This window comes from Equus quagga, chromosome 8 (genome assembly GCF_021613505.1).
Source record: "Equus quagga isolate Etosha38 chromosome 8, UCLA_HA_Equagga_1.0, whole genome shotgun sequence".
In the NCBI taxonomy this organism is placed as follows: Eukaryota; Metazoa; Chordata; class Mammalia; order Perissodactyla; family Equidae; genus Equus; species Equus quagga.
In genome coordinates this window covers 6,019,848-6,046,763 of record NC_060274.1, presented here as the reverse complement: position 1 = coordinate 6,046,763, position 26,916 = coordinate 6,019,848, and the positions used below count along the sequence as shown (strand labels likewise).

Sequence of the window (26,916 nt, the reverse complement as noted above, 5' to 3'; positions counted from 1 at the left end):
AGAGTGTCTGGAATCAGCCTCATGTTGTCCTTCTCCTCTTGCTCCCACAGACCTTCAGATGAGCTTGTACGTCATCTCACATGGTCCTTGGGTGCGGGCCTCTGTCCTTGTATCTGTTGTGGAGGTGTCCGCAGTTGGAATTGGTTCTTGCTCTACTCTCTTGGCATTTTTTTGTATTGCGGTAACATTGATTTATAACATTATATAAATTTCCGGTGTATATCATAATATATTTCAAATTCTGGCAGATTACAACATGTTCACCACCCAAAGACTAATTACAATCCATCACCACACCCATGTGCCTAATCACTCCTTTCACCCTTCTCCCTCCCCCTTCCTCTCTGGTAATCACCAATCCAATCTCTGTTGCTATGTGTTTGTTTGTCATTGTTTTTATCTTCTACTTATGAGTGAGATCATATGGCATTTGACTGTCTCCCTCTGACTTATTTCATTTAGCATAATACCCTCAAGGTCCATCCATGTTGTCACAATTGGCTGGATTTCATCATTTCTTATGGCTGAGCAGTATTCCATTGTATATATATACCACATCTTCTTTATCCATTCGTCCCTTGATGGGCATCTAGGTTGCTTTCAAGTCTTGGCTACTGTGAATAATACTGCAATGAATATAGGGGTGACTCTTACCATTGATAATGACTGCTGGCTGCTTCTGAAGCTTAGCTGCTGGCTGGATGCCAAAGCTCAGCTCACATGGGTGCTACTGAGATTCAGGTGTGTCTGTCGTCCTGTCTCTGGCTTTAAGATGTCACCTCCAGTCTTTGCTGTGACCTGAAACTTCCCTGGGCTATGCCCTGAGAAACTAAGTACAACTGGCAACTGCTATCCTCTACCAACCCACTCATGTACCTTAGGATGTCCCTCAACCCTCTCTAGTTGTTTACAACACACACGCACGCACCTTCACAGGCACACACACCTGCACACATGCACACACAGGGCTTCCATCCTGAGTGGGAGGTTCTGGGATTCTAATGCCAACGGCTTGCTCTTCATCTCTCCCTCCCCCACCTCTACTGCCCCTTCCCAGAGGGGAGGCCCTTCTTCCTGCTTCCCTACACCAACAAGGAAGGCAACAAGAGATCTGGTTCCTATTACTGAATAAGTAAATATTTGGTACCCATTGTAGTAATTACTCATGCAATTATAATATGATCTGTCTAATGCTATTACAGTAGAGCAAAGTGATAATAATGATGATTAACATGTACCTAGCACTGTTCTAAATGGTTTGCGTGAATGAACTAATACATTATTTACAACAAGCAGCTGAAGTATGTACTGTTATCATCCCCATTTTAATGAGGACACTGAGGTGACCTGCCTAAGGACAAGAAAGTAATTAGTGACAGAGACAGAGGCAGGATGGGAATTAGGCTCCAAAATCTACACTCTTAACAACTATTATGTGGAAAGGATGCAGAATCCATAAGATTTCAAGAATAAATAAACACCAGGGCTGGCCCGGTGGCGCAGCAGTTAAGTGTGTACGTTCCACTTTGGCGGCCCAGGGTTTGCCGGTTCGGATCCCAGGTGCAGACGTGGCACCACTTGGCACGCCATGCTGTGGCAGGCGTCCCACGTATAAAGTAGAAGAAGATGGGCATGGATGTTAGCTCAGGGCCAGTCTTCCTCAGCAAAAAGAGGAGGATTGGCAGCGGATGTTAGCTCAGCGCTAATCTTCCTGGAAAAAAAAAGAAATAGATAAATACCAAATGGAAAAATACTCCAGGCATACAGAAAAGCAAGACATATTCAGCAAAGAGTAAGATATTTGGTGTAACTGGAACTTAAGTTGTGAGAGCAAAATGTCAAAGCATGAAGCTGGAAAGGGAACTTGGGGACAGATCCTGAAGCACTGAGTCTACCATTGCAAAGAGCTTAGGATGTGTCCCATACACGTCTAGGAAGGACATTTTGTAGATGAGTGACATGAACAGAATATTTTTTTTTAAAAAAAGGAGGGTCTGGCTGCTCTCTGAGGAATGAACAAGAGAGGAGAGAGATTGGTGCCAGGGGGTCATTTGGGAATCTGCTCACTGATTAATTCATTCAACAAACATGAGGTGGCTTGTATACCAGGAATAAATATGAAATGCTACAGATCCAAGAATGGATGGATTATGGCATCCAGGGCTCGCAATTTAGTGAGGGTGACAGAATGTAAACAAACATATAGGCATAATAAATGTCCTTGTAGAGGAATACAAAAAATGCACCACTGCTACCAAGGCTTAACTCTCTCTAGAGAGCACAGGGAAGGCTCTCTGAGCTGGGTGCAAAGGCGTGTTCCATGGAAACTGGAAACACTTGGAACACAATTAGGTTCCTTTAAGTTTGGCAATAAACTTACGGATCCCATGCGCCTAATGTATTACAAGTTCTTAATAAAAATTAAATATTTTGCATAGCAGGTATCTTAGTTGACCATGTTTGTTGTACAATGAAATGAGTATCCAGCAACCATTGCTTTAGAGTATTTAATTTACTCCAAAACTAAAAATAATCTGTTTATTCAGCAGATTTTAAGACTCATAGGAGACAGGTGATGTCAAGTATCAATGTGAACCAAACACAGTCCCTGTCCTCAGGGAGCATCCAAACATATCCTCAGAAACCTTGTTGCAGCTGAAACATGATGGCATAACAGTATCTACAAAAGAGGCCATGTAAAATTAATAACAAAAGGCAGCGAGCACAAAGTCTAGAGAACCCAGGAGCAAAGAGAATAGGCTATGCAAGGAATTTAGAGATAAAAAGAGCAGAATTGCAGCCAACACCCTGAGTAGCAATGCTTGATCTTCACTAAAGAAACTGTCTTAACACGTGAAAGAGGCAGGGTTCGTCGTAGAAAGAGAAATACCAATTCCCCAAATTGTGTAATGAGAAGAACGAGAATGACCCTTTCACTCTGTGTGGTTTGGAATTTTCTCTGTAACCTTCACTGAGTTAAAGGAAACACTCTTTATATCACATGCTAAGAGGTCCAGACTTTCTTACCAAAAAAAATAAAACAGAAACGTTTTAGAATCTCTGCTTTGATGTTGTGATTTAAGATGCTTGTTTCCAGAATTACAACCTGGTGTACAAATTGTATCTTTTTCCTTGTGTTGTTGGTGTACGATTCCAAAATGTCAAAATAACTTAATTGTAAATATCGTGTTTGCTAAAAAAAGTACACAGAGGTATGTGGTACAGGGTTAAACTCTGAAGCAGACATTCTACGAAGTAGATAATATGTTTTTCATTAAAAACTGGCAAAGATTTTAGTTAATAAATGCAGTAGCAGTAATTTTATGTCCAGTTATTTAATCAGCTTATATACATATTTGTAGTCATTTTATAAACTAACTTGTTTTGTGTACTCAAATACATTTACTTTTAATAGTGCTTTAATAAAGATGAAATGTTCAGCATTTTATGTTTTTAGCCCGTAGATTTATTGTTATACCACACAAACCCAAGAAGATGGTGTCGTCATTTTCTATAAAGATGTTCTGACCTACTTGAAAGTCCCCTGAATCTCTGGCAGACGTTGATGTGTGCCCGGCTTTAACCTGTGAGCTCTCTGGGCTCAGCGTTCTGTGTCCTTCACAAATGACTTCTGTTCTTCAATCACTTTAAACAAAATGACAGCAGCATCGGAATAGTTTAAGAAAATGTTGGCATACCCAAAAGAAGATATCTCTTCTCTACAAAGGGAGCAGAGCAAAATCTAAAGAATACAGAAAATATAAAGGAACTTGACTGGCAATTGCGGTTTATAAAGAAGTAACTTAAATAATGAAAATGGCAGAGGGCTCCTTTGCAATTGTTTTATCACGTATCTAATCAATCCCTTCTGTTGCCCAGGCACTGTTCTCAGCTTTTTCTATCTATCAATCCATAACATTCCCTGTGAGGCGGGGACTGTTATTGTCCTGTTTTACAGGTGAGGAAACTGAGGCATAGAGAGATTGAGTAGCTTGCCCGTGTGCATCTGCTGGTAGCAGAGGAGCTACGACTCCTCTGTGGAACCAGAGCCCTTTGCCCTCCTCCATCAGACCTCTCTCCTTACCGACAATCTACAGCACAGGTCAGCAACTTACCTTGCCTGGGCCGACACATGAGCAGGCCACTTGACGTGCTTTTTAGAAATTTGGTGGCATTTCCCCCAAACCTTTCACACTGACTCCTCCATCTATGACTACCTCCTTGAAATGGCCCCTGCACCAAAATTACCTCTCCTCTCTTTTCACTTTACCCAGTTACACAGTCCAATTCTTTCAGTACTTGGAAAGGAGTGATTAGATTATCTAATTTTAGTTACAAGTTGAAGCATTTCAAAAGGTGTTTTGTTTCTTAAAAAAAATTGAAATAAAACCTTAATTGGTAAATTCATGGAGATATTTTTAACAATAGAGTCTTCCCAGGTATCTTCACCTCTTCATGACCCTCCTCCCACCCACCAAATTGCACAGAATGAAGAATAGATTCACAGATGTGAAGGTTTGCCAGCCCATGCGCAGGCCTAGCAGGACTCGGGTATTTGGGAAAGAGGAACATAGTCTTTCTAAGTGATATTAGGTCTCTCTTCATGAGATGGTTCAAGTTTCTTTGTAAATATTCCTATCCACTGAAAAGATTGTTTTTATATTGCCACAAAACAATTAGTGCCATGACTTGTGTTTTACAGCTTACATATCTGATTTCACATACTTTGTCAGTTTTTGTATTTCCAATAATTATCATTTGTTTCCCCTATGACAGATCAGTGGGGCATTGAAGCCATATTTTTCCTTAGTATGAAGCTCATGAACACTGGTTGTCCTTTATGATTCTCTTAGCTCCATGATCACCAAGTCCTTCAACTCTCTGTTCTCCTCACTGAGGACAGTCCTCACAGGTTTTCTCGAGGATCTTCTCCCTTCACACTCTTACAAGATCATAATCTTTATGAAAGGACTCTGAAATCTGCCTTGCTGGTATTGACCCTTTTCCAAAACCCAAAATGTGTGTCTTAAATCTTTGGGCACAGCCACCCAGAGGTTTCAGAGTCTACATCTCAAATTGAACTGATGGCCTGTAATGTGGTCCCTGTCTGAGCCCTCGGATTCTGACATCAATGTCATTTCACCTGCCCCACGTGTTGGAAACCTAGCTGTCATATATATTCCATCATATTCTTTGTTCTCCATGTCCAATTAATCAACCAAACCTGTAAAATATTCTTACAATTTTTCTTCACTTATATATATGCTCCTCTTGTCGTTTTCAACCCATCTTCTAGTGCCAACACCACAAATCAGGCCCCTCTGCTATAGTCTATTAGCTGATGATTCTACCCCTAAGACATTCACTCCTATATTTTGATCTTCCCTAGTTGTCCTGTACTCTACTGTCAAGCTATTCTTTCTTTAAATATATATATGGATACATATATAATATGTATGTGTGTGTGTGTGTGTGTATATATATGTGTGTGTGTAGGCAGACACACACACATAGAAACACACACATCAACTCAAAATGGATTAAACACTTAAATGTAATACCTGAAACTGTAAAAATCCTAGAAGGAAACATAAGGAAAATTTTTGACACTGGTTTTGGCAATGAATTCTTGGATATGATAATAATTTCTTGGATATGACACCAAAAGCACAGGCAACAAACAAAACTAGACAAGTTTTTGTTGTCTAGTTTTGTTGTGTAGCTTTTGTTGTCAACAAAAATAGACAAGTGGAGCTACATCAAACTAAAAAGCCTCTGCACAGCAAAGGAAACAATCAACAGCATGAAAAGGCAATCTATGGAATAGAAAATATCTGCAAACCCTATATCTGATAAGGAATTAATATGCAAAATATGTAAGGAACTCCTACAACTCAACAGCAAAGAAATAAATAACCTGATTTAAAAATCAGCAAATGACTTGAATAGATATTTTTCCAAAGAAGACATACAAGTGGCCAACAGGATTATGAAAAGGTGCTCAACATTACTAATGATCAGGAAATGCAAATCAAAACACAAGGAGATATCACCCCACACCTGTTAAGGTAGCTCTTATCAAAAGGTGACAAGAGTTGTTGAGTATGTGAAGAAGAGAAACTCTTGTATACAGTTGATGGGAATATAAAATGATGCAGCTTCTGTGGAAAACAATATGGAAGCTCCTCAAAAAATTAAAAATAGAACTACCATATGATCCAACCATCCCACTTCTACATACATATCCAAAAGAAAAGAAATCAGGATCTCAAAGAGATGTATGCACTCCCATGTCCATTGCGGCATTCTTCACAATAGCCAAGATGGAAACAACTAAAATGTCCATGGATAGATGAAAGGGTAAATAAAATGTGGTATATATGTACAATGGAATATTATTCAGCCATAAAAAGAAGGAAATCCTACCATATGCAACAACATGGATGAACCTAAAGGAATTATGCTACTGAAATAAGCCCGTCTCAGAAGGACAAATACTACATGATTCCATTTATATGAGGAATCTAAAATAGTTAAACTCATAGAATGGTGGTTTCCAGGAGCTTGGGGGAGGGGGAATGAGGAGATGTTGTTCAATGGGTATAAAGTTTCAGTTATGCAAGATGAGTAAGTTCTAGGCTATCCTTTCTTAAATGGTTATTTAATGGTCTCGTATTTGAAAATTATCTTTATTTGCCTCATTGCCTAAAGTATCCAGTCCAGACACAGTGGGCACAGAAGGCCCCTTCCTGCCTCTTCAACATTACCTGTCTCTGGCCACTGTAGCCTCAACTAGACCCTCTCTCCTGACGCTTCCGTGCCCAGTTCTCACCTCCGCACCTTTGCCCAGGGATGTTCATCCCTTCTCATCTTGCAAGGCCTATCAAGGTCCCCCTCCCCAATGAAACTTTTCCCTTTTACTCCAGCCTGTAACTCTCTTTCTTTTCTCTAAACCGGGGCTTCTTCCTATATAACCTTGGTCTGTACCCCTTATTTGGTGTTTAGTCATTTTCTACCTTGAAATTTTACTTAACTTTTTGTGATTGTATTACTTTCTTTTCAGGGAAGCAACATCATTTAGCACGTGTTATTTAATCCTTTACGAAAACCCTGGGAATTAGGTATCCTTCTGCAAATGGTGAACTAAGGCCCAGAAAGACACAGTAACTTTCAACTAGTCAAAGAATTTAAAAGGGATGGAGTTAACTATATTCTAGTGACTCGTTTAAACCTAGACCTGCTTGATTCCAAACCCAGGCTGCTCTCCATAAAGGGAATGTGTCATTGATTCATTCTTTCAGTAAACTGTTAATAAATAAAACGTCAATCCAAAGAAATAAGTCATTCTTTCTCTGAACACACTTTTGGCTTTTTTCCTGCCTACTAACTATCCCCATTACCCCCTGACACTCAGCACATCACTGTAACTAATTTAGTGGTTCAGTGTATTTTTCGCTTTAGTTTCCTAGGTGAAATTTGATTAAGAAATCTAAGAACTCCTGCATGTAAAGAACTTTAATAAATTTGTGCTTAATCCCTGCAAAATATATACATAGCAAACTGAAATGTGGTTGTAAGAGACAGCCAGTACTGCTATCATAATAATGTCATCTTAAAATTGCTTCAAGGCCTTAACTTCACCTGAATTATTCTTTCCCTAGATTCTTTAGTTCTACTTGTTTGGTTGAGTGTATTAAAGTTCACAGTACGTTGTCTAATTCAGGGACAGTTTTTGCGAAATAATGCCGTGTTTTACAGTTAACACCAGTGGTAAAAATCACAAATAATCTATTTCTAACTGTCTCAGTTGATAAAATTCTGCCAGGACTTCCCAGGCTTGTTATTGTATTTCTTGCTTCTCCATTTTATGAACACTTGTTAGCCCAAAGTATAATTATTCCCTCTACTTCTCACAAAATTATACTATTTTCAGCATTATACAGAAATGTGAAAAAAGAAAGAGAAACTTTGAAGATGTATTTTAATATGTATTTTGCTTCTTTTTATCCCCTTTGGTTAAAACAATGCTATTTTAAAAGTTTGAGGAAATGCCTTTAACTTCATGACAGGCGATAGAAAGTGGGAATGTTCAAAGCTATAGAACAAAGGATTTCTTCTTTATTTATTATACTTGAAAGTACCACTCATTGACTGTTGCACATAAGCAGACCATTCCTGGATAGTAAAGGTTAAGTGTGCATAAATTCCAGATCTGCTTACAACTGACCTTTAGCTGTCTTCTTAGCATTTTTGACAAAAACTAAAGTTATTCCATAAAATAATTTGACTCTCCATTCCCAAGTCCGTATTTGTTACTCAGTAATTAATATCTTCCAGCCAGATAGAGCCATCAGTATTTGTAATGAAGCAGCAAGCCATCAAGACAGTGGAAAAGGTGAGCAGGTCAATGGAAAGGAGCCCTGGGAGTGGATTCTCACTACTATAACCTGGGATGTGGTCTGAGGCATGTCACTGAGCCTCTTAAACCTTCAGTTTCTCTCTTTAAGAACAGAAAATTTGCCTTGAATTTATAGATTAATTTGGGCAGAATCACCATCTTTATAAGTTGGAGTCTGCCCATCCAGGAGTACAGTCAATATATATATTTATTCATAGAATACTATGCCTGTCTTCCATTTATGCTTAAGTCTTACATATGATTACATATTGATTGTTAGTTTTATTACCAGGTACCTCTAAGGATTTAGTCTGCTTCATTTCTTGCTATAGTGAACATTTAAAAATATATTTTCTAAGTAGTTTTTTAATGGCACATAGGAATTCTACCATTTTTAGTGTGTTGATCTTTTATGCAGCAATTCTTCTGAACTCTCTTACTAATTAAACTTATTTGTAGATTCTCTTGGTGGACTATGTGGGTGGCCGTTATATCTTCAAAGAACAAGAGTTTTGTTTCTTCTTTTCCAATCATCATACATATTTTTCTTATCTTACCACATTAGCTGGAACCTCTAGTACAATGTTGAACAGAAATGATGATAACAGTCTTCCTTTCTCCTTTCTAACCATGGGGGGATGTTCTTAAAGTTTCACCCAGTCTTATCAATCTGTTCAATTTAATTATGATTGAAGTTCATAATCAAAAGGCTTATGATTTTTAACATGTTGCTAAATTCAGTTTGCCTCGTACCGTATTTGCATACAAGGCATTTGGACTGTCATTATCTGCTTTCGGTGGCAAGGTTATGCTAGCCTCATGTAGTGAGTTGTGTAGCTTTCCTTCTTTTTCTATTCTTAAAAAGAGCCTGGATAGGTGGACATTTTTCTGTTCTTTTAAGGTTAAGTAATTTCATTGAGACTCAATTTTTAACATGATGTTATTTCTTTTTTTTTTTTTAAAGATTTTGTTCTTTTCCTTTTTCTCCTCAAAGCCCCGCAGTACATAGTTGTATATTCTTCGTTGTGGGTCCTTCTAGTTGTGGCATGTGGGATGCTGCCTCAGCGTAGTTTGATGAGCCGTGCCATGTCCGCGCCCAGGATTCAAACCAATGAAACACTGGGCCGCCTGCTGCGGAGAGCGTGAACTTAATCACTCGGCCATGGGGCCAGCCCCAACATGATGTTATTTCTATCAGGATTTTCTTTTTGATCTATAAGTCATTTAAAAATGTTTTTAAATTTCCCAATGTATAGGGGTTAAAGTTTGGCTATCTTTCAGTTAATCATTTGTTATCTTATTTAATTTTCTTCAGAAAATGTGACACGTGACATAGATATTTTAGAATTTCTTGAGACTTACTTTGTGGTTTGGTACTCATTCAGTTTTCTAAACTATCTCATGTATGCTTGTAAAGAATGCATTTTATCTAATTATTGAATGCAAAGTTTTATGAAGGTCCATTAAGTAGACCTTATGTCTAAAATTTATGTCTGGATTTCCTATTTAAAAGTAAACAAATTATAATAATTTAAAAAACTAGTAAAGGAAAATAAGAAGAAAAGGACCAGCGCACCAGATATTAAAGTCTGTTAAACAGTTGTGCTAATTAAATCAAAATAGTACTGGTTCATGAAAAGAATTACCAATGAAACAGAATAGAAAGTTAAGAAATAAGGCTTTACAATAAAGTGATACTTCTAGTCAGTGGAAGACTATTCAATAAATACATTGGGACAACTGGGTAGTGACTGGAAAAAAGTCACAGTTCAAAGCATACCTCACACCTTACACCAGGAAAAGTTACAAATTTATTAATGACTTAAATTTAAAGGAAAGAAATCATAAAAGTGCTAGAATAAACTATCAGAAAGTGTCTTTTCCAATCATTTCTGTTCTTTTTGCTACAAAATGAGGGAAAACCTTTTCAATGATGACTCGAAATTCCAAACCGGTCAAAGATTGATAAATTCTAAAACATAAAAAAATCTACATGGCAAAAGAAAAATTTGAAACTCCTATTACACATGAAAGATGAATCTCCCTAATATAAAAGGGTTCCTGAAAAAAACAAGGCCAGAGCCTCACTAGAAGAAAAATGGCATAAGATATGAAACTACAAACCACAGAAAAAGATATATGAATGGCTTTCAAAAATATCTTCAAAAGGTGATTATTCTCACAGTAAGAGAATTGCAAATTAAAACAACACTGAAACATCATTTTACCTATAATATTGTCAAGAATCAAACTTTGATAACATTCTCCTTGGATAGGGAACAACAAAACAGTTATTCTCATTTTTTTGTTGAGAATATAATTTAGTACCATCCTTAGGAAGCACCATTTGGCAATATCTATCAAAATTGCAAATATTTGTATCCTTTAATAAAGCAATTCCTTTTCCAGGAATTTATCCTACCTCATACTTATTATTTCTTTTTACCATACCTTTATTTTCTGCCTTTCTCTATATTTTGAATGTGACTCTTAATAAACAAATTTTTAACTGAAGTTATAAAATTTTTTTGAGAATCTGTCTTTTCACAAGAGAAGTTGATCCATTTACACTTAGTATGATTACTTATATATTTGGATTCATTCTATGTAGTTTCTCCTCTCCATGTTTTTTCCTGGGAGCAGATGGGATGTTCAACCAGCCTTGTGTTGCATCAGTAGAGCTTTATTCATTCCCTATACTACATTCTAGTCTCTTGGAAGCTAATTTTATTTCTATTCTTTCGGTGGGTATCCTTGCACTTTAATATGCTTAATTAATTAAGTCTAAACTTAATCAATAACTTTATCTTCATCCCTATCAATGCAATGACCTTTCTTTGACTCAGATCACCTTTCTCTCATCTTTTCTACTTTTCTAGTGTTACAGCTTTGCTTTGTAGCCCACTATAATTGATGACGTGATTTTATTTTTATAGCCAGTGTTTATTTAGCCCTATCAATCTGCTCAACAATTTGTTTACTATTATCTCTTGCATCTCATTTCTTTGTCATGTCTTCAGCTTACTTTTTAGTAAATTATATTGTTTGGTTGGCGCAATGATCCCTGTGTGAAAAACAAAAACTAAAACAAAATCCTCTCAGTCTTGGTCAGATACGTGCAGTTTGTCTTTATTCTGAGTGGTGGTTTAGCTGAGTGTTGCACTGAAGATTAACAGTTATTGTTCTTTCAGCATCAGGGATTTTCACTCTGTCTTCTGGTCTCTATTTTGTTAACAAGGGATGTAATTTCAGTCTAATTTCGATCTTTTATACGTAATCTGTCTTTTGTTTCTAGTTGCTTTTAAATTTTTTCTTGACTTTGGAGTTTTATAGTTTCTATGAAAAGTGTCTACATGCGCATTCAGTCTGAAGATTCAAATCTTCCTTCCATGATGAAAGATGCCTAGCCATTATTTCTCCACTCTCTATCCTCGCTGGAACTCCCACGAGTCACGTGTGCGAGCATTTCAGGCAGGAATTCTCTGCCATCCCTTCCGTGGCCTTGCTTCCCTGTGTTGCCCCCTCCTTGGCCCCTCAGTTCTGTGATGCAGACCCCTAATTCTCTTTTCTTCTGTGGCCAATCTGTTATCCAGCCAACTACTGGATTTTTAAGTTAATGATACTGTATATATTTTTTGAAGTTGTATTTAGTTCTTTTTAAAAAGTGAAATATGCTTCTATGTTTTGAGCATTTTTAAAATATTTCTCTTCATATTTTACTCTGTTATTTCTAGTTGCTAGTCCCAGAGCTCATCCTCATGCTCACTGGTCTATTGAGTCCTCCTTATGTTGACTCCATTACCGTGGTGATTGGTAACTTTGAGCTGAGGTTGTGTTTTCTGTGGCAATCCCACGTACCTGGATTATGCAAGCATTAACACTTTTGCATTTGCCTTTGTCCAGGCCCCAGAAGTTTCTTTTCAATGGTCTGGGAACAATTTTTTTTTTGCCTAATTCCTTGACTGCAAATTTCCCTTTGAGTTTTTATTTCTCAGAGGAGATTTTTCCCATTGAGAGCTTTGTCAAATATCAAGATCTCTTTTTTTCCCCACAAACTCCTGGGAAGAGAGTTTCTAGTCCCCTTTTCAAAGGTGGGACAGGCCTTCAAGGCTCCTCGTTATATCCAGGAACCTGAGTTTACCCCTCTTCTCTTGCCAAATGCCCTGTTTTCCTGAACTCCTGTGACATTAAAACCTCAGTCCCAGGCTTGTGATCTGGTCTTTACCTAATACTCCCTTGGGTCACACAGCATCTCCTGGAGCTCACTTCTGTGTCTCAGGTCTCCAGCATCTGAGGATTTTCTGAGCTCAGCTTTGCATTGAACACATTTTGGTGTCTTTTAGACTTTGTAGCAGTTTAAGTATCCACATCAGCCCTGTCTGTCATCTTGCCTGAAATGTCCTTCTTTTTGACACTAAAGAGCATTTTTCATGTTCAAAGTCTTCTTTTTGCACCAAAATCTCATGTACTATTACATGATTTTAATTGTATATTCACTATCACTGAAAAAATGTAAAGTGACATAAATTATATTTGGTTATTCATCACAACCGAATCCACACACATTTGAAAAAAGAGAAGCACATCCATGTTTGAAATCTGTTGTGTATACCATCCACAGACGGTGCTTACTGCCTATGTAGTTTGTAAGCCTTCTTGCGGTAACTCAACAGCTGCTTCAGGGGCTGAAAAACAATAAGTTAAAGCTTGATTTTTAAAATGTGACAACAAGTCTAAATGAGGCTATGGTATATTAATAAATAATTAGACTTTTTCAGGTCAATTTGTGATTTTTTAAGCAAGATTCTTAGGAATTATTACCTGAGCCATAGTAACAGATAGTTGCAATGATATGTTGTTTGTTTATTGAAGCCAGGATACAGAAAGTATAAAAGTAAATTTCTGATTTGAGTTTTTTTAATGAACATCAGTAACTCACTGTGCTTCTAACCTTTACTGAACATATTTGTTGTGGGGATAAAATGTTAAATTTAGTAGACCAGATCAAGTTAGAATTTTATTGCTTCTGACCAAACGTGACCATAAGATTTACAGATCAACTAGTAGGTCCTATGTGATCTTTAAAAAGTTACAAAACATAACTTTAAAAACACAGAGATTCTCTGACTAAAAATACTTGATGTTTCTGGAGTTAATATCCAAGTAGTCAGCAATCAGGATATTAGCCTGTAATTTTAACTAATACATCTAAAACAGCTTTTCTTCTGTGTCCCACTTCACACAGCTTTCTTTTAATTCTAGATTTCTTGCATAAACCTTGAAGAAAGATTGCCAAAGTTTCTACAGTTTGAAAACTAATATTTTCATGGCAATACTAAAGAAATATAAGGTGTAATATTTATTATTGAAACTAGTTATCTTAAAAGCGCAATAATTTACATAACTGGAAAAAGGGTTATTGCTAAATAAAACATAAAAATGACCCTCTTAAATCTAAATGAACAGAAGAAGCCAACAATTTAGAACTTTAGGTGGATTGTAATTAGTCTCTAGGTGGTGAATATGCTGTAGTCTACACAGGAATAGAAATATAATGATGTACATCTGAAATTTATATAATGTTATAAACCAATGTTGCCTCAATTAAAAACAAAAGAAGAACTCTAAAGGATAGTAGTCACCATGTGACAAATACACGCAAAGACACATGAGAGATCTCTTAATTTGTCTCTTTAAATTATGGTGTTAATCTTAAATTATTCTGAACATCTAATTTTTTTTTAAAAGAAGACCTTGTTTTATTATTACCAGCGTATTAATTATGGACATACATTAATGTGTTTGCTTTTGATGATACTGTAAAAAACAGGAACTTTTCCTTCTAAAGTTTTAAAAGTAGATAGAATAGCAAATTAAGCTTTAAATGATTTCTAGGAAAATGAGAGTAAATAGAAGCATCAAGAAGCCCATCTTATTGTCTATTAAAATTCTCCTAAAATTCCTGAAATGTAAATAATCACTGCCATCCTAACGGAGAACACATAGGATTTTATTTGTAGAATATGTAATTCATAGAAATTTACAGACTCCTTCATGCTACGACCCTCTGTGTGCTCTGCCCTAGTCCCCAGCCTCAGCCCTGGAGATGGCCATTCATCATCTGGCCACTGTTCTTTAAGCTGAGGATACCTCTCAAAGAGTTAGCACAGAGGACAGATTCAAAAGGTCAGGATTAAAATTCCACACGTGCTTATCGAGTATTTACCTATTATGTGCCAAACATCCTTCAAGGCAGTGACAAGCTCCCTGAACAACAGAACTTAAGAAGCTGCAATGAATAAATGATAAGGGCTACAAAGAAAATCAAACCGGGTGATAAGCAGTGATAAGAGGGCCTCACTGAACTGAAATCCAGGTGCAAGGAGTCGCCCGTGACTGAGAGGTTTGGAAAGAAAGGGAACGGTGCGTTCAAAGAGAGTCTCTCAGGCGAAGTGAGAGAGGCCAGGCCAGTCTGAGGACCAAAGGCCCCAGTGTCTCCAGAGAACAGCGCTCATAGGAGGACAGTGTGCAGTGAAGGGACGTGTGGGCAGATCAGGAGGCCCTGGGGAGACTCGATCAGGAGCAACAACAGGTCAGGACCCACATGTACGGAGAAGGGAAGTAGGAAGGCAAAAATAGAAACAGGGAGATCCGTTGGAGGCTGTTGCAGTAATTCGGGTAAGGCAAGTTTGCGGCTTAGGCTAAGCTGGTAGTGAGCAAAATGGTGACAAAGCAAATGAAATAAGGACTTATTTGGAATTGGAATCAATTGGATTGCTGATGGATTGAACACAGGATTTGAAGGAAAGAAATCAAGGATGACCCCCAGTGTTGGGGGTGTGCTGTCAGGAGGCCCAGGAAAGACAGCTTCACAAGGTCAACTGTGTCTTACTGGTGAGAACAGAAAAAGGAATGGACGATTAGAGAAAATGAAGGCCGTTGGTGACCTGGGTAACAGTAATTACAGTGAAATGGTGAGAAGTGTGTTGAAGAGAGAATGGGAGTGAGGACACATAGACTCTCTTTACCATGGAAAGCAATGTGGAAATGACGTGGTAGCTGGAAGGGACTCTTTCAGAAAAAAAGAAAAATACATTAAAGAAAAGCCAGATATATAGTGTTAAAAAAACAAAACAAATACACACACACACACAAACCCTTGATTATAAATAGAATGTAAGAAAATTTCCCAAGAACTAGGTCAAATTCATCAACTGAAACAATATTATAATTTAAAAGAAGGATTCCTAGAAGATATGCAAGCAGAAAAGAAAGTTCCATATAAAAATGTCACCCTGTAGGAATTGAAACAGTATCTACAGTGTTTAACGAAGTTGGTGACCTCAAAATATAATAGTAAGTTGTTATTCCATTGTTAAGGCAACAGATCTGCAGTGATAAAGATATGCCAAATAACTGATAAACAGATCAGAAAAAGAATTCAAAAGAGAATTTTTTGTGGGAAAGAACTGCTGTGGTCTGTGAGCTGGGAGGAGTGAAGGACACAGAGATAAGCTTTTTCTTTCTCAATCTCACTCAGTCTTTCATTCAATTTTTCTGTCTCTCGGTTGCTCTCTCTTTTTTTCTCTTTCTTTATTCTTTCTCCCATTTCTTTCTTTTTTAAAATCTTTGAAGAGGAATCATGCATATGCTCAATATTTGTTGTTTGAAGACATATCATAAAATGGGAGCAGGAAAAACAAATCCAGCTACGAATTACTTAGGAAAGACACTCTTAGATCATAATGTCAGAGGAAGAGTGGAAGTAAAAGCATAGAAAAAGATAAATAGATGAACTAGTTATAGCAATATTAGTATTAGATTAGACTAAGATAAAGAGGATAAATACATGAGGATAAATGGAATTCACCAGGAGATTAGAGTAATGCTGAATCTTGATGTGCCTAACAACATGGCCTGAGGGCAGTACCATGTCCTGCAGCCAGACTGCTTGGGTTCAGATCCCAGCTCCAGCACTTACTCGGGATGGACCTTAGGCAAGTTATTAAACCTCTCTGTGCCTCAGTTTCCTCATACTGACAATTGGGATACTAGTAATATCTACCTCTTAGAGTCGTTATGAGGATTAAATGAACTAATATACATAAGTATTGACAAGAGTGTCTGGTATCCTCAACATGGGCATATTGATTATTGATGTTGTTAGTATTGTTGTCCCAAACCACACAAATAAAAAAATCAACAGCATTCCAAGAAAAAATTGGCACGTCAACGATCTTACTAGGAGACCTTTAACTTGCTTCTCTAAGTAAGAGAAATATGTTTTCAAATGTTTGAGAAAGCTGTAGATGGCTGCAATAAAATTTTTAAACAGGCTGTCTTATCTTTCAAATCACTGAAAAAAAAAAGTCAATAAAAAATATCTACGTAACAAAACTGTAAAAAGTAAATGAAAAACAGCAAGCAGAGACCAAAAAATAAGATGACAGAAGTTAAACCAGGCGTAGCCATAAATGTGAATGACTTAACGTATTAAAACACAAAGACTTAGATCATGTTAAACTACAAAATTTAATGATTTGCCACTTATAAGAGACATTTGTGAAAGTGCCACAATAGGCTAAAAGAAAGAACTAGCAACACATATCAAAAATGTAAATAAAAACACAGTACAGGTGACACTTTTATTATGAAGTTGAGTTACAAGGTAAAATTACAGATGACAACATTGTACCTTTTGGAGCTGAAGGATGTAGCAATAAATTTTTTAAAGATTGCACAAAATAATGTTCTAAAATGTTTCAAATACACAAAAATCCTTGAAAAATCCATTAAATGTATATTCCATAAACTTTTACTATGGATAAACTTTATGAATATACAAGGAATATAAAATAAACTGATGTCTGTATATACCTCCATTTGAGATTCGTTTTCCAAGCTCCAGTTCCAATAGGGCATTTGAACATTCCACTCTTGACTGCTTACTTCCTTGGTTGGCTGGGCAGTTCATGAGAAGATTGGAGACAGACCTCCTGCTTGAGGAACTGTAGGACATTTCATTCACTCAGATTCACAGTAAACACTCAGGAATGTGGTGGGGTTGTTGCCAGTTACTCATACCCAGGAGCATACAGGCATGTGGCTAGGCACTCCAGAACCCTGGAAAGGAGCTGAAGGATATAGAAGCCTCCTAATGTAAAAGAGAGTTTCTCTAAGGTCTTGATAGGCTCCTCACTTAATTATAAGGGGATAATTAGAAGCTCAGCACATTCAGGAGGACTTGAAAACAAGGGAAATTGGCACCCCTTACTGGGGATGCTGAATCTTTTGCTCCGTAGGTGTGTTGTATCTGCAATCTGAGTCTGTTGACTTCTTTCCATCCATGATATCACCATCACTTCTGTCACCTTGCAAGTGGTAAGTCTGGTCATGTATACTCTAGACAGTGGAGGACTCAGCTAGAACAAATCTCCTACATGTGGACAGCTCCTAACACGTCATCTCTTTGCTCAACTCAGGAATTTTAGTTCCCATCCCTCTTGGTGGTGCTGAATGCTATTGCAAAGGTTTGGACAGGAGATCCTGGAGGCGTTATTGAGGGTGAAAGATACAGAAGTGGAAAACGGATATCTCTCTGCTCCCAGGAGAAACAGACGAGCGACTTGGGATATTTTGATTTCGAAGTGTCAGTGGTCCATTCAGGCTCAGCCCACTGTCTGTCTTCTCCATTTTTTCTTGATGTCATCAACACCCTACTTGTCATCCAGGCTCCAGGAAACAGTCACAGAATCATGTTTCACCCCTCACTGTTATCTTCACAAGAATATATTAATGTGTATTCCCTATTAGATTCCTGTTAGAAATTTGGATGCTAATCTCTTTTCGACTGTTTTTTTTCATTTTATTCTTGCATCTATCTGTTCAGCGTACATACTATGAAATTCTTGACTTCTTTTCAGGATTGCATTTGTGCCAAATGGTAAAAAATTAGCCCAAAACAAATATCAAAATGCTCCTAATGTAGATTATTTATGATTTTAATCTGTTAAGATTTTGAAGGTCAATGATTTTAACTCACTGCTAATAGATTGAAGATATGATGACGTACTTCAGGCAGTGAGATGAATGGTTATAAAATCTTCCTCAAGTTCTGAAGAACTTGCTCCCCCTAATTGGTGACAGCTTCGTAGCTGGTCCGGCCACCCTTTGCCCCATTGTTGTTTCACACAGCTTTTCTTCTCTCTCCTTTCAGGTAGAAATTGAGAAGCTGGACTACCATCATTATCTGCCTCTGTTTTTTGATGGGCTCTGTGAAATGACATTTCCCTATGAGTTTTTTGCTCGGCAAGGAATCCACGACATGCTGGAACACGGGGGGAACAAGATTCTTCCTGTCATTCCACAGCTCATTATCCCGATAAAAAGTAAGTGAACAGGTGAAGAAGCGTCCCTCAGTTTATATGGTGCTGCTTTTCGACAACTTGCTAATTAAGTAATAAAACACAGCAGACTGAGGCTATCCCCAGGATTTGGGGGAAATTTTTAATAAATTGACATATGGGACCAGACACCCCAAATCTCCCAATATATCCCATCATCGATACTGCACTGTGGCTTAGCCACATAAATAAACCAAATTACATGGGGTTTACACGAATTTAAAATGCATTGTAATGACACAAGTGTTAACATTGATTTATACATTCAGAAGTGGATAAAGGTTATGTCTTCATATGTATGCATTGACACTAACTTCCAAATTCTTTATGAATGACATTCCTAATTTTTAAATTACAATATAAACACAATTATTTTTAGTGTCTTTTAGGTAGTAGGATTCATAATTTTAAGAATAAAACATCTGGAATGGAGAAAAGATTAATGTTATTGAATACTTGAGATTTTTAATCTATGATAGGTTACCCAGGGGGACTCTAGAGGAACACTGTCACTGGCTTTATCTGCTTGTCTATAAATGAAATTATGCTTCCTTTCTATGGCCAAACTATTCCAGCGTGGGTCCCTTTGGACCAGTCATCTGAAAGCAGCCCCCTTCAAAAGTGTTTCTGAGGTTTTCATTTTTCAGTGTGACAGCTTCTTCTGGCTCTGGAACAAGCCTCTTAGTTGCTTCCAGTGCAGTCTCCTCACCTTGCTGTCACAGCTGCTGATGACCCATGTAATAGATCTACCCTACTGAGACAAGACTCTGGGAGGGACAGCTGGCTTCTTCTCAAGTCCAAATGGCCAGGCCTGGCCCTCTCGCCACCCACCCTCACCCCCCAGATTCTGCGAGCACCAGAGTTGCTGACTTGCACTACTGTGTTGCTGCTGCTTCTGCTTTGGCTTTGTTCTTGCTGCGGATTGAAAGCAGAGGGTTGGTGCCTCTGAGCACCTCGCGAGTAGAGGAAATCTCACCCTTTCCCAGCCAGAGCTGCCCCAGGCATTTTACCCACTAGATCTGGGACCAGCTGCCCCATGACTTCAGAGGGATGAACAGGTCCCTGCCTCCCCAACGCCATATCCGCCTCACTGCCTGCTCCAGGGTGAACCACTTCCCAGGATGATTGGCAGATGCCTGCCTAGTCTCCTAGGATCTGGGGGAACCCTACACTCTCAGTCTCAGGGGTTCTCTTGCCATGCAGTTTGACCAAAACAAGAACAAAAGAGGTCAACATCAAGTCACTTCCCAAAGTGTGGATTATTTATTCTTATTCATGATGACTTTTTTCTTGATTTGAATTAAGACTCCGTTAGAATTCTAGATCTTTGGCAGTTCCACTGTCACTGTTCAAATTGAATCAACACTGAGACTTGCTCTCATGTCTTTGGGGTTTCTGTAAGCAGTCCTTAACTGACCACTCCAGATTTCCACGGTGACATAGAAAGTGAAACCAAACAAAAGGACACTGCTACCTGCTGTGACAAGTGACGTGGAAAGAAAAATGACTCTTTGAAAGGGACTTTATTAAACAGGAGTTTCTCTTTCCCCACATGCATCAGCTGAGTGAAGAACTGATCTTTAAGGGGCTTCAGGAAAGATATATAATTCTGAGCCATATTAAAACCTTTTCCCAGTGTGATTTATTCTCTCTAACAGGTCACAATTTTTGAGCACGTTAAGTTCTACTTGAGATGCTACGTTTTCTAATGGATGATGTACAAGTTTTATTGATAAACAAAAAAAGCCCAGAACATTCTCCCCAGGAACTATCTAGAAAGTACATTTTCCTTTTCCTCCTGCCTCCATCAGAATAACAGCAATCCCCAGAAGCCTGTTCTTTTCTTAAAAATAAACTGTTCGTGTTGGTGTCACTGCCTTCTCATGAGTCTTTCCCTCATGTCCCCACTGAAAAAACTGGAGGGCAGAAAGAGAGTTTCTAAGTAATATTCTGATTATACTGTTTACAATAAAAGCATACCAAATTAGAATATTGTAAGCCAAGGTAAATTGATTTTCATTTTTGTTTGATCTGTATTTTGAAGATATTTAAATGAGTTCAGAAAGAGGTGATGCATTCTAAGGACAAAATTTACAGTACACACATACTAGAGGTCATTTGCTGATGAGTGAAAACATTATTAAGAACTGAGTAAACATGATTTGTCAGGGAATGTTAACTATATATGAATTTGATAATTTAAGGTTCTAGAAGCAATGAAAATTTATCTTGGTAGATACCCTTGCTTGCCTTCCTGGGCTTCTGCTATTATATACTGATCCTGGATCTAACTCAGCTTGCTTCTTTTCAATCTGTTTACATTGCCAAAAGCCAAACTTTTCTCAGGAAGGAATACTGACTAACTATATAAGATCATGCACAGTTCTGGCACAGTGTGAAAACGTTACGTGCATAAACTCAATCTTTCAGGTGGGATTCTGGAATGAGGCTAATTGATCTAGAAGCAGGCTGATGCACATAATTGGCGTAACACATAACAGCTGTGTGTACCTTACTTTCAAGCCATACTATTAGTATAATTTTTACTCTCTCCAGGGGCAAAAATTAACCTCACCATCACCAGCTAGCGGTTCTTGAACAGCCTTTCCCGAATTCTAACTAATATCTATGAAGGCAAAGCAAAACATATAAACTCCCTTCAAGGCCAAGAACGGGCATTAGCTGCCTATCTATTTCTAGAATCTTGGGTTGATTGCAACTAATTATAAGACCGATAAGAGTGAAATGAGAAATGGACACAGTCACTGGCTCTAGGGTTTGTAATATGGAAAAAGGTAAGAAGATAATTTTCTTTCTCCTCTCTCCTTAGTTCAGACCTCAAATTCAATAATAACCCTAACATCGTGTGTCTAATACCTTGTTCCATTTATGTGCTTTATGGCACAGCTACGTTTGTCCCCCTTTCCCTTCCACTTTCTGATTTCCACCTTCTTGAGTTATTCTTGGTCATACACTCCAAAAAATACCAGTATAAAGTCATCAGGGTTGGCAGTGGAGCACTGATTGCTGAGGTCAACAGCAAAATGTTGTACTCGAGGATGAGATGAGAGGAGCCTCTTAGTAATCTGAACCGTGGATTGTAGATTTTCACTTACTCCATCCAGTCAGGAAAACATAAGTCCGTCAAAATCCAACAGAGCAATACCAGGAAAAAGCCTCCAGAAGCTTCGCATATTAAACTCAGAAGGGGATTCCAGTAGTGGCCCGGTAGACAGAGAGGCACCAAGAGCAGTCCACAAACTCTGTGTTTGGGAATCTCCCTCCTCAATAGAACAAGAACAATAACACAGCCACATGGGACCATTCAAAAAGGTTCTTACACACAGAGAAGGAAATATCTTGAACAATCAGAGGAAAAGAAAACCTCAACAACATTTAGTATGGGATCCAGAAGAATCTTGTAGGAATTTGTTTGCCATCCTCAGGATTCAGGAAGTTACGGCCTCCATAATACAGAAGCAGAAATCCACAAGAGGAGACGAGACTCAAATGAAAATAAGCCAATGGTGAATGAGAGAAAGGAAACTAAAGACGCCATCATAGAATTAGCACCCGCACACAGGCATAGAGAATAATCCACTGCATGACATCAAGTTCTCCCTCAGAAAAGACAAGCGTATAAAAATAAGATTAGAAAAGAGTACAAGTGGAGGACATAGGACACAAACAGGGCTAAAATGTATAGAGATTCCCAAGAGAAAACATCAAAACAACAGGAATAGAAAGGATAAGGACAGAAGAGATTGAAAGAAATTTCATGAGACGAAAAATATCCCTTATTTTTCAAGTACAAAAGGCTCATTGCAAGCTAAAGAAAATCAGTGAAGAGAGACCCACATCTAGGCACATTTTGTCAAAAAGTTTAAATTATAAGATAAAGAAAAACCTTTCAAACATATGGACAGGAAAACAAAAAGGCTACATGCCAAGAAATAACAGAAACGGGGGCCGAGACTGATTGCAACGGCAGGTTCTAGACGTCGATGGGATGGTTTTTAGAGACCTGGGGAAGAAACAGCTTAGGTGCATTTCATCCTGGTCATATGAGTAAAGACTCATGGACTCAGTAAGTGTCAATGCCACCTGCCCGGCACACAAAAGGTTACTGAGGCTGTGCTCCAGCTATCAGAGAGCAGAGCAAGAACCCCAAAATGAAGCAGTCATGAAGAACCCCGAAATGAGGATGTCGTAGTTTGAAAAGCAATTAGCATTAAGAGCCACTAAACCTGGAGTTAAGTTTAAACAGTTCATAGAAAAAAGTTTCAAAACTGCATAAACTGTCAAATAATAATTTTGCAGTAATTCATCTAAAAACCCCCGGAAATTGTGTATAAGCCTTCAAAATCAATGGAGAAGATAACAGTAGACAGCAAGAAACTGCTAAAAGCCAAAGGCACAAAATAAAGTGAAAAACTGGAAATCAAATATATCAGATACAAAAATAAACTTGTAAATTGGTTCATGAAAAACAAAATCTGTATATAAACTCTCTTTCTATATATAAAAAAAATAACACAAATGTTTTAAAGACAAAAGATATATTTGGACAAATAAAAACAAGAAGGCAGGAGTAGATGTTTTAATTTTGGGAAAGTAGAACTTAACGTAAGAAAGTTTCAAGTATGTAAAGAGGGTTGATTTGTATTGATAAAGATAGTCACATAAAAGATGTAATTTTCATGACTCTTTGTGCGAACCATAACGTGTTAAAAACAACAACCAGCTGCTCACTGATATTTTTTGCCTCTGGGGGAAAAATAAACCTCTTGACTGAGAGACAATAAGACGCTGGTCCTTACTCCACTGCCTGACCTTCAGTTCTGAAATCTACCATCTTTACCCATCCAGAGTGGACAACCTTGCTTCCCCATATTCAATGTGCATACGAGTCATTTGCAGACCTTGGTAAAACGCAGGCTCCACATCAGTAGATGTGAAACGGACCTGAGGTGCTATATTTCTAACAAGCCCCCAGTTGCTTCTGCTGCTGTGGGGTCAAGGTAAGGCTGACCGGAGCTGAGATTGTGCTTAGACACCTTCACAAGGTGTCTGGGAGGGACACCCAGACCCTCCCACAAGATCCTGGGCATGAGAACACGGTAGGGGATGAATTGAGAGGAGATAAATGAGTGATCATTTTCTCTCTTTTATTTAGGGAATTAACAGATGCTGCTTAATTTATAATGTGAATAATTAGAGAAATATAACTTTAAGTGTTTAGGCCTTAAAAGTAACCAGTAATACATTAGAATAGATGGTATATCATATGAAGTACTGGGGAAAGAAAAATGAAACACCGTCAATAAGGCAAAAACAAACAAAAAGCCGAGGTAGCATGTAAAAAATAAAAAACAATAAAATGACAAAGGAACACCAAATAATATGTTGTGACCGCAGATAAATGGGAGAGATGATCACTCATCACAAGCAAAAAGTCTTGGTTTTGGAGTTTCTCTGACAGATTGTTCCCAGCCATATGGTTTTGGTGGAGAACTGCCAGTCACCCAGAAATGATAAGAATTTAACTCTCTTCCACAAACTCGCGTTCTTCTGCCTCCGTCCTTTCAATATAGTTGTGCCACAATTTTGGTTAAGTCAATAATCAGTTATTACACTGCTGTGATCACATCAATGCTGTTCACTGCAAATCACACTTCTGCTATGATTACATTTCTTTCCTTAGACAACTTGTTTTTCTTATCAATGATACTTGCCTCTTGTTTTCTTTGCTTGATTTGTATATATTTACTTTTTTTCCCCAAATATTTCAGGATCTAGCAAATGAATATTGTTTTCCAGATGTTCATAACATCAGATAATCTATTGATTTTTCTTTGTTTTTTGGAGACATTTGATCTTGCACCCTCCATCTTTCTGCTCCAATCTGGACTAAGTGGCCCAACACTTCTCTTACTCCTCTTTCATATTTAACTTCTTTTTCCTTAGCTGTTTTGCTCATCATTTTTATGGTGCACATCGTTTAGTGGTTTCCTGGAAGTACAAGAGAGGTATATTTTTTAGTACTTGCGTATCTGAAAATTCCACCATCACACTTGACTTTTAGTCTGGCTAGACTGAAAATCGTTTTCATTCAGAATTTTGCGGTTGTGTCTCCATTGCCTCTTGAGTTCTTACATTGGTTTGAAAATCTTGATGCTGTTTGAGTTTCCAGTCATGTGCTGTGGCCTGTTTCTGCCAATCTCTGAAAGCCTTCTGGATCATCTCTTACCTCCAGTGATGTGAAATTTCATGTTGATTTTCTTTGATGAGGCTGTATTTTCGTCCATTGTCCTGGGAAATTTCAATTTAAAGACATTTATCTTCCAGCGCTAGAAACTTTTCATGTATTATTCCTTTAATAATGTTCTGCCTCTATTTTCTCTTACTTCTCGGTAATTCCTGCTAATAATGTATTGCACCTCATGGGTTGATTCTCTAATTTCTTTATTGTCTTGCTCACAATTTCCAACTTTGTCTCTGAGTTCTACTTCCTCAGAAGTTTCCTTGACTTGATCTTCCAAAAATTTGATTATTTTGTTATTATTATAATTTTCCTTTGTTCTTATTGTTCCTTTTTAATAGCGTTTTGTTCTTTTGTGAATACATTATGTCCCTTCTCTTATCTCTCTGTGAATATTTGTTTCAGTTTGTAGGATTTTTGTGTTTGTGTGTTTTTTCTTTCTCTTTCTGTCTTATTATATCCTTGCTTCACTCATTCAGTAACAATGAACTTCCTCTTTACTGGCTTTTAAGACTTTCTTTATCCTGCATATAGATCAACGGGATAGTATACTGGTTGAGAGTGCAGCCTATGGAATCAGACCACCCAACCTCAAATCCTGGCCACACCGTTTGGTCACCATGGGACCTGAGGCGAGTTGCTTTATCCCATGGGGTATTGCTGCTTGATCTATACATAGGGATAATATTATGCATTTATATTTTCTCTCTTATTTATTAGGTCAGCCAGTGGTTTCTATACCTTATGTTTTGTATCTTTTTTAAAGGACTTACCTTATTTCTGTTTGTTTATAAATTTTGTGTTTTTTTAAGGAAGATTAGCCCTGAGCTAACATCTGCTGCCAATCCTCCACTTTTTGCTGAGGAAGACTGGCCCTGAGCTAACATCGGTGCCCATCTTCCTCTACATTATATGTGGGACACTTACCACAGCATGGCTTGCCAAGCGGTGCCATGTCTGCACCTGGGATCTGAACCGGCAAACCCGGGCCACCAAAGTGGAACGTGCGCACTTAACCGCTGTGCCACCAGGCCGGCCCCTATAAATTTTTGATGTAGTAGATTTATTTGTTTTCCTTAAGTTTTTTGTTTATTTTGCTTTTGTAACTTGTTGGGTTACACGTGTATTACTTTTATTTTCGTTATCCCTCATTTGGTAATCACAGCATGTAAGGCTATAATTTTGCTTCTGTTTTGATTTAATTCCATTCATTTTGCTCTGTTTCTCCATGCCACTATATTGTAAATAGTTTGTATTAGTAGTTTTGATGATTTATTTGAACAAAGGTAATACATTAAAATTTCCACTTATTTAGAGATTGTTTTCATTGTTATTTTATTTGTATTTATTGCTTTATGACAAGAGAATATACCTTCCCCCTAATTACATTTCATTTTGGGGAATTTGCTGAGATTTTTTATTAGGTTCTAAGAATGCTCAATTACTGTCATCATGCAGGCTGAAAAGAAAGTGAATCCTCTATACAATATAGATCTTAGTATATATTTATTTTATAAAATGTATTGATAATATTATTTAAATAATCTACATATTATTTTCTTTTTCACAATTTATTGTCAAAAACTTAGAAAATGGTGATGTTTCCCACTACAGTAGCAAGAAAACCACCACAACTGATATGTCTTGAAAGCTGTCAGTGGGCTATGTGCTTTCCTGGAATCATATCATTCAATCCTCATAACAGCCCTAAGAAGCAGCTACTATAATCCTCATTTCACAGACGACAAAACTGAGGCACGTAAAATTCAAGAAATATATCCGTGTCATACAGTTACCAAATGGTAGAGTCAGAATTTGAACCATATCTGGACCTCCCAAGGTGCATCTGTTCT

The 26,916-nt window shown here is 37.7% G+C and overlaps 1 protein-coding gene across 3 annotated transcripts in view; it reads left to right on the top strand.

The window, feature by feature from the left end:
• Window positions 1–26,916, top strand: part of PACRG (parkin coregulated) — a 503,222-nt gene that overhangs the window by 222,808 nt on the left and 253,498 nt on the right. For all 3 annotated transcript variants that reach the window (XM_046670359.1, XM_046670358.1, XM_046670357.1), the window contains exon 3: window positions 18,615–18,786. In XM_046670359.1, the coding sequence (XP_046526315.1) occupies window positions 18,615–18,786 (172 nt within the window). The remainder of the gene's footprint in view (window positions 1–18,614; window positions 18,787–26,916) is intronic.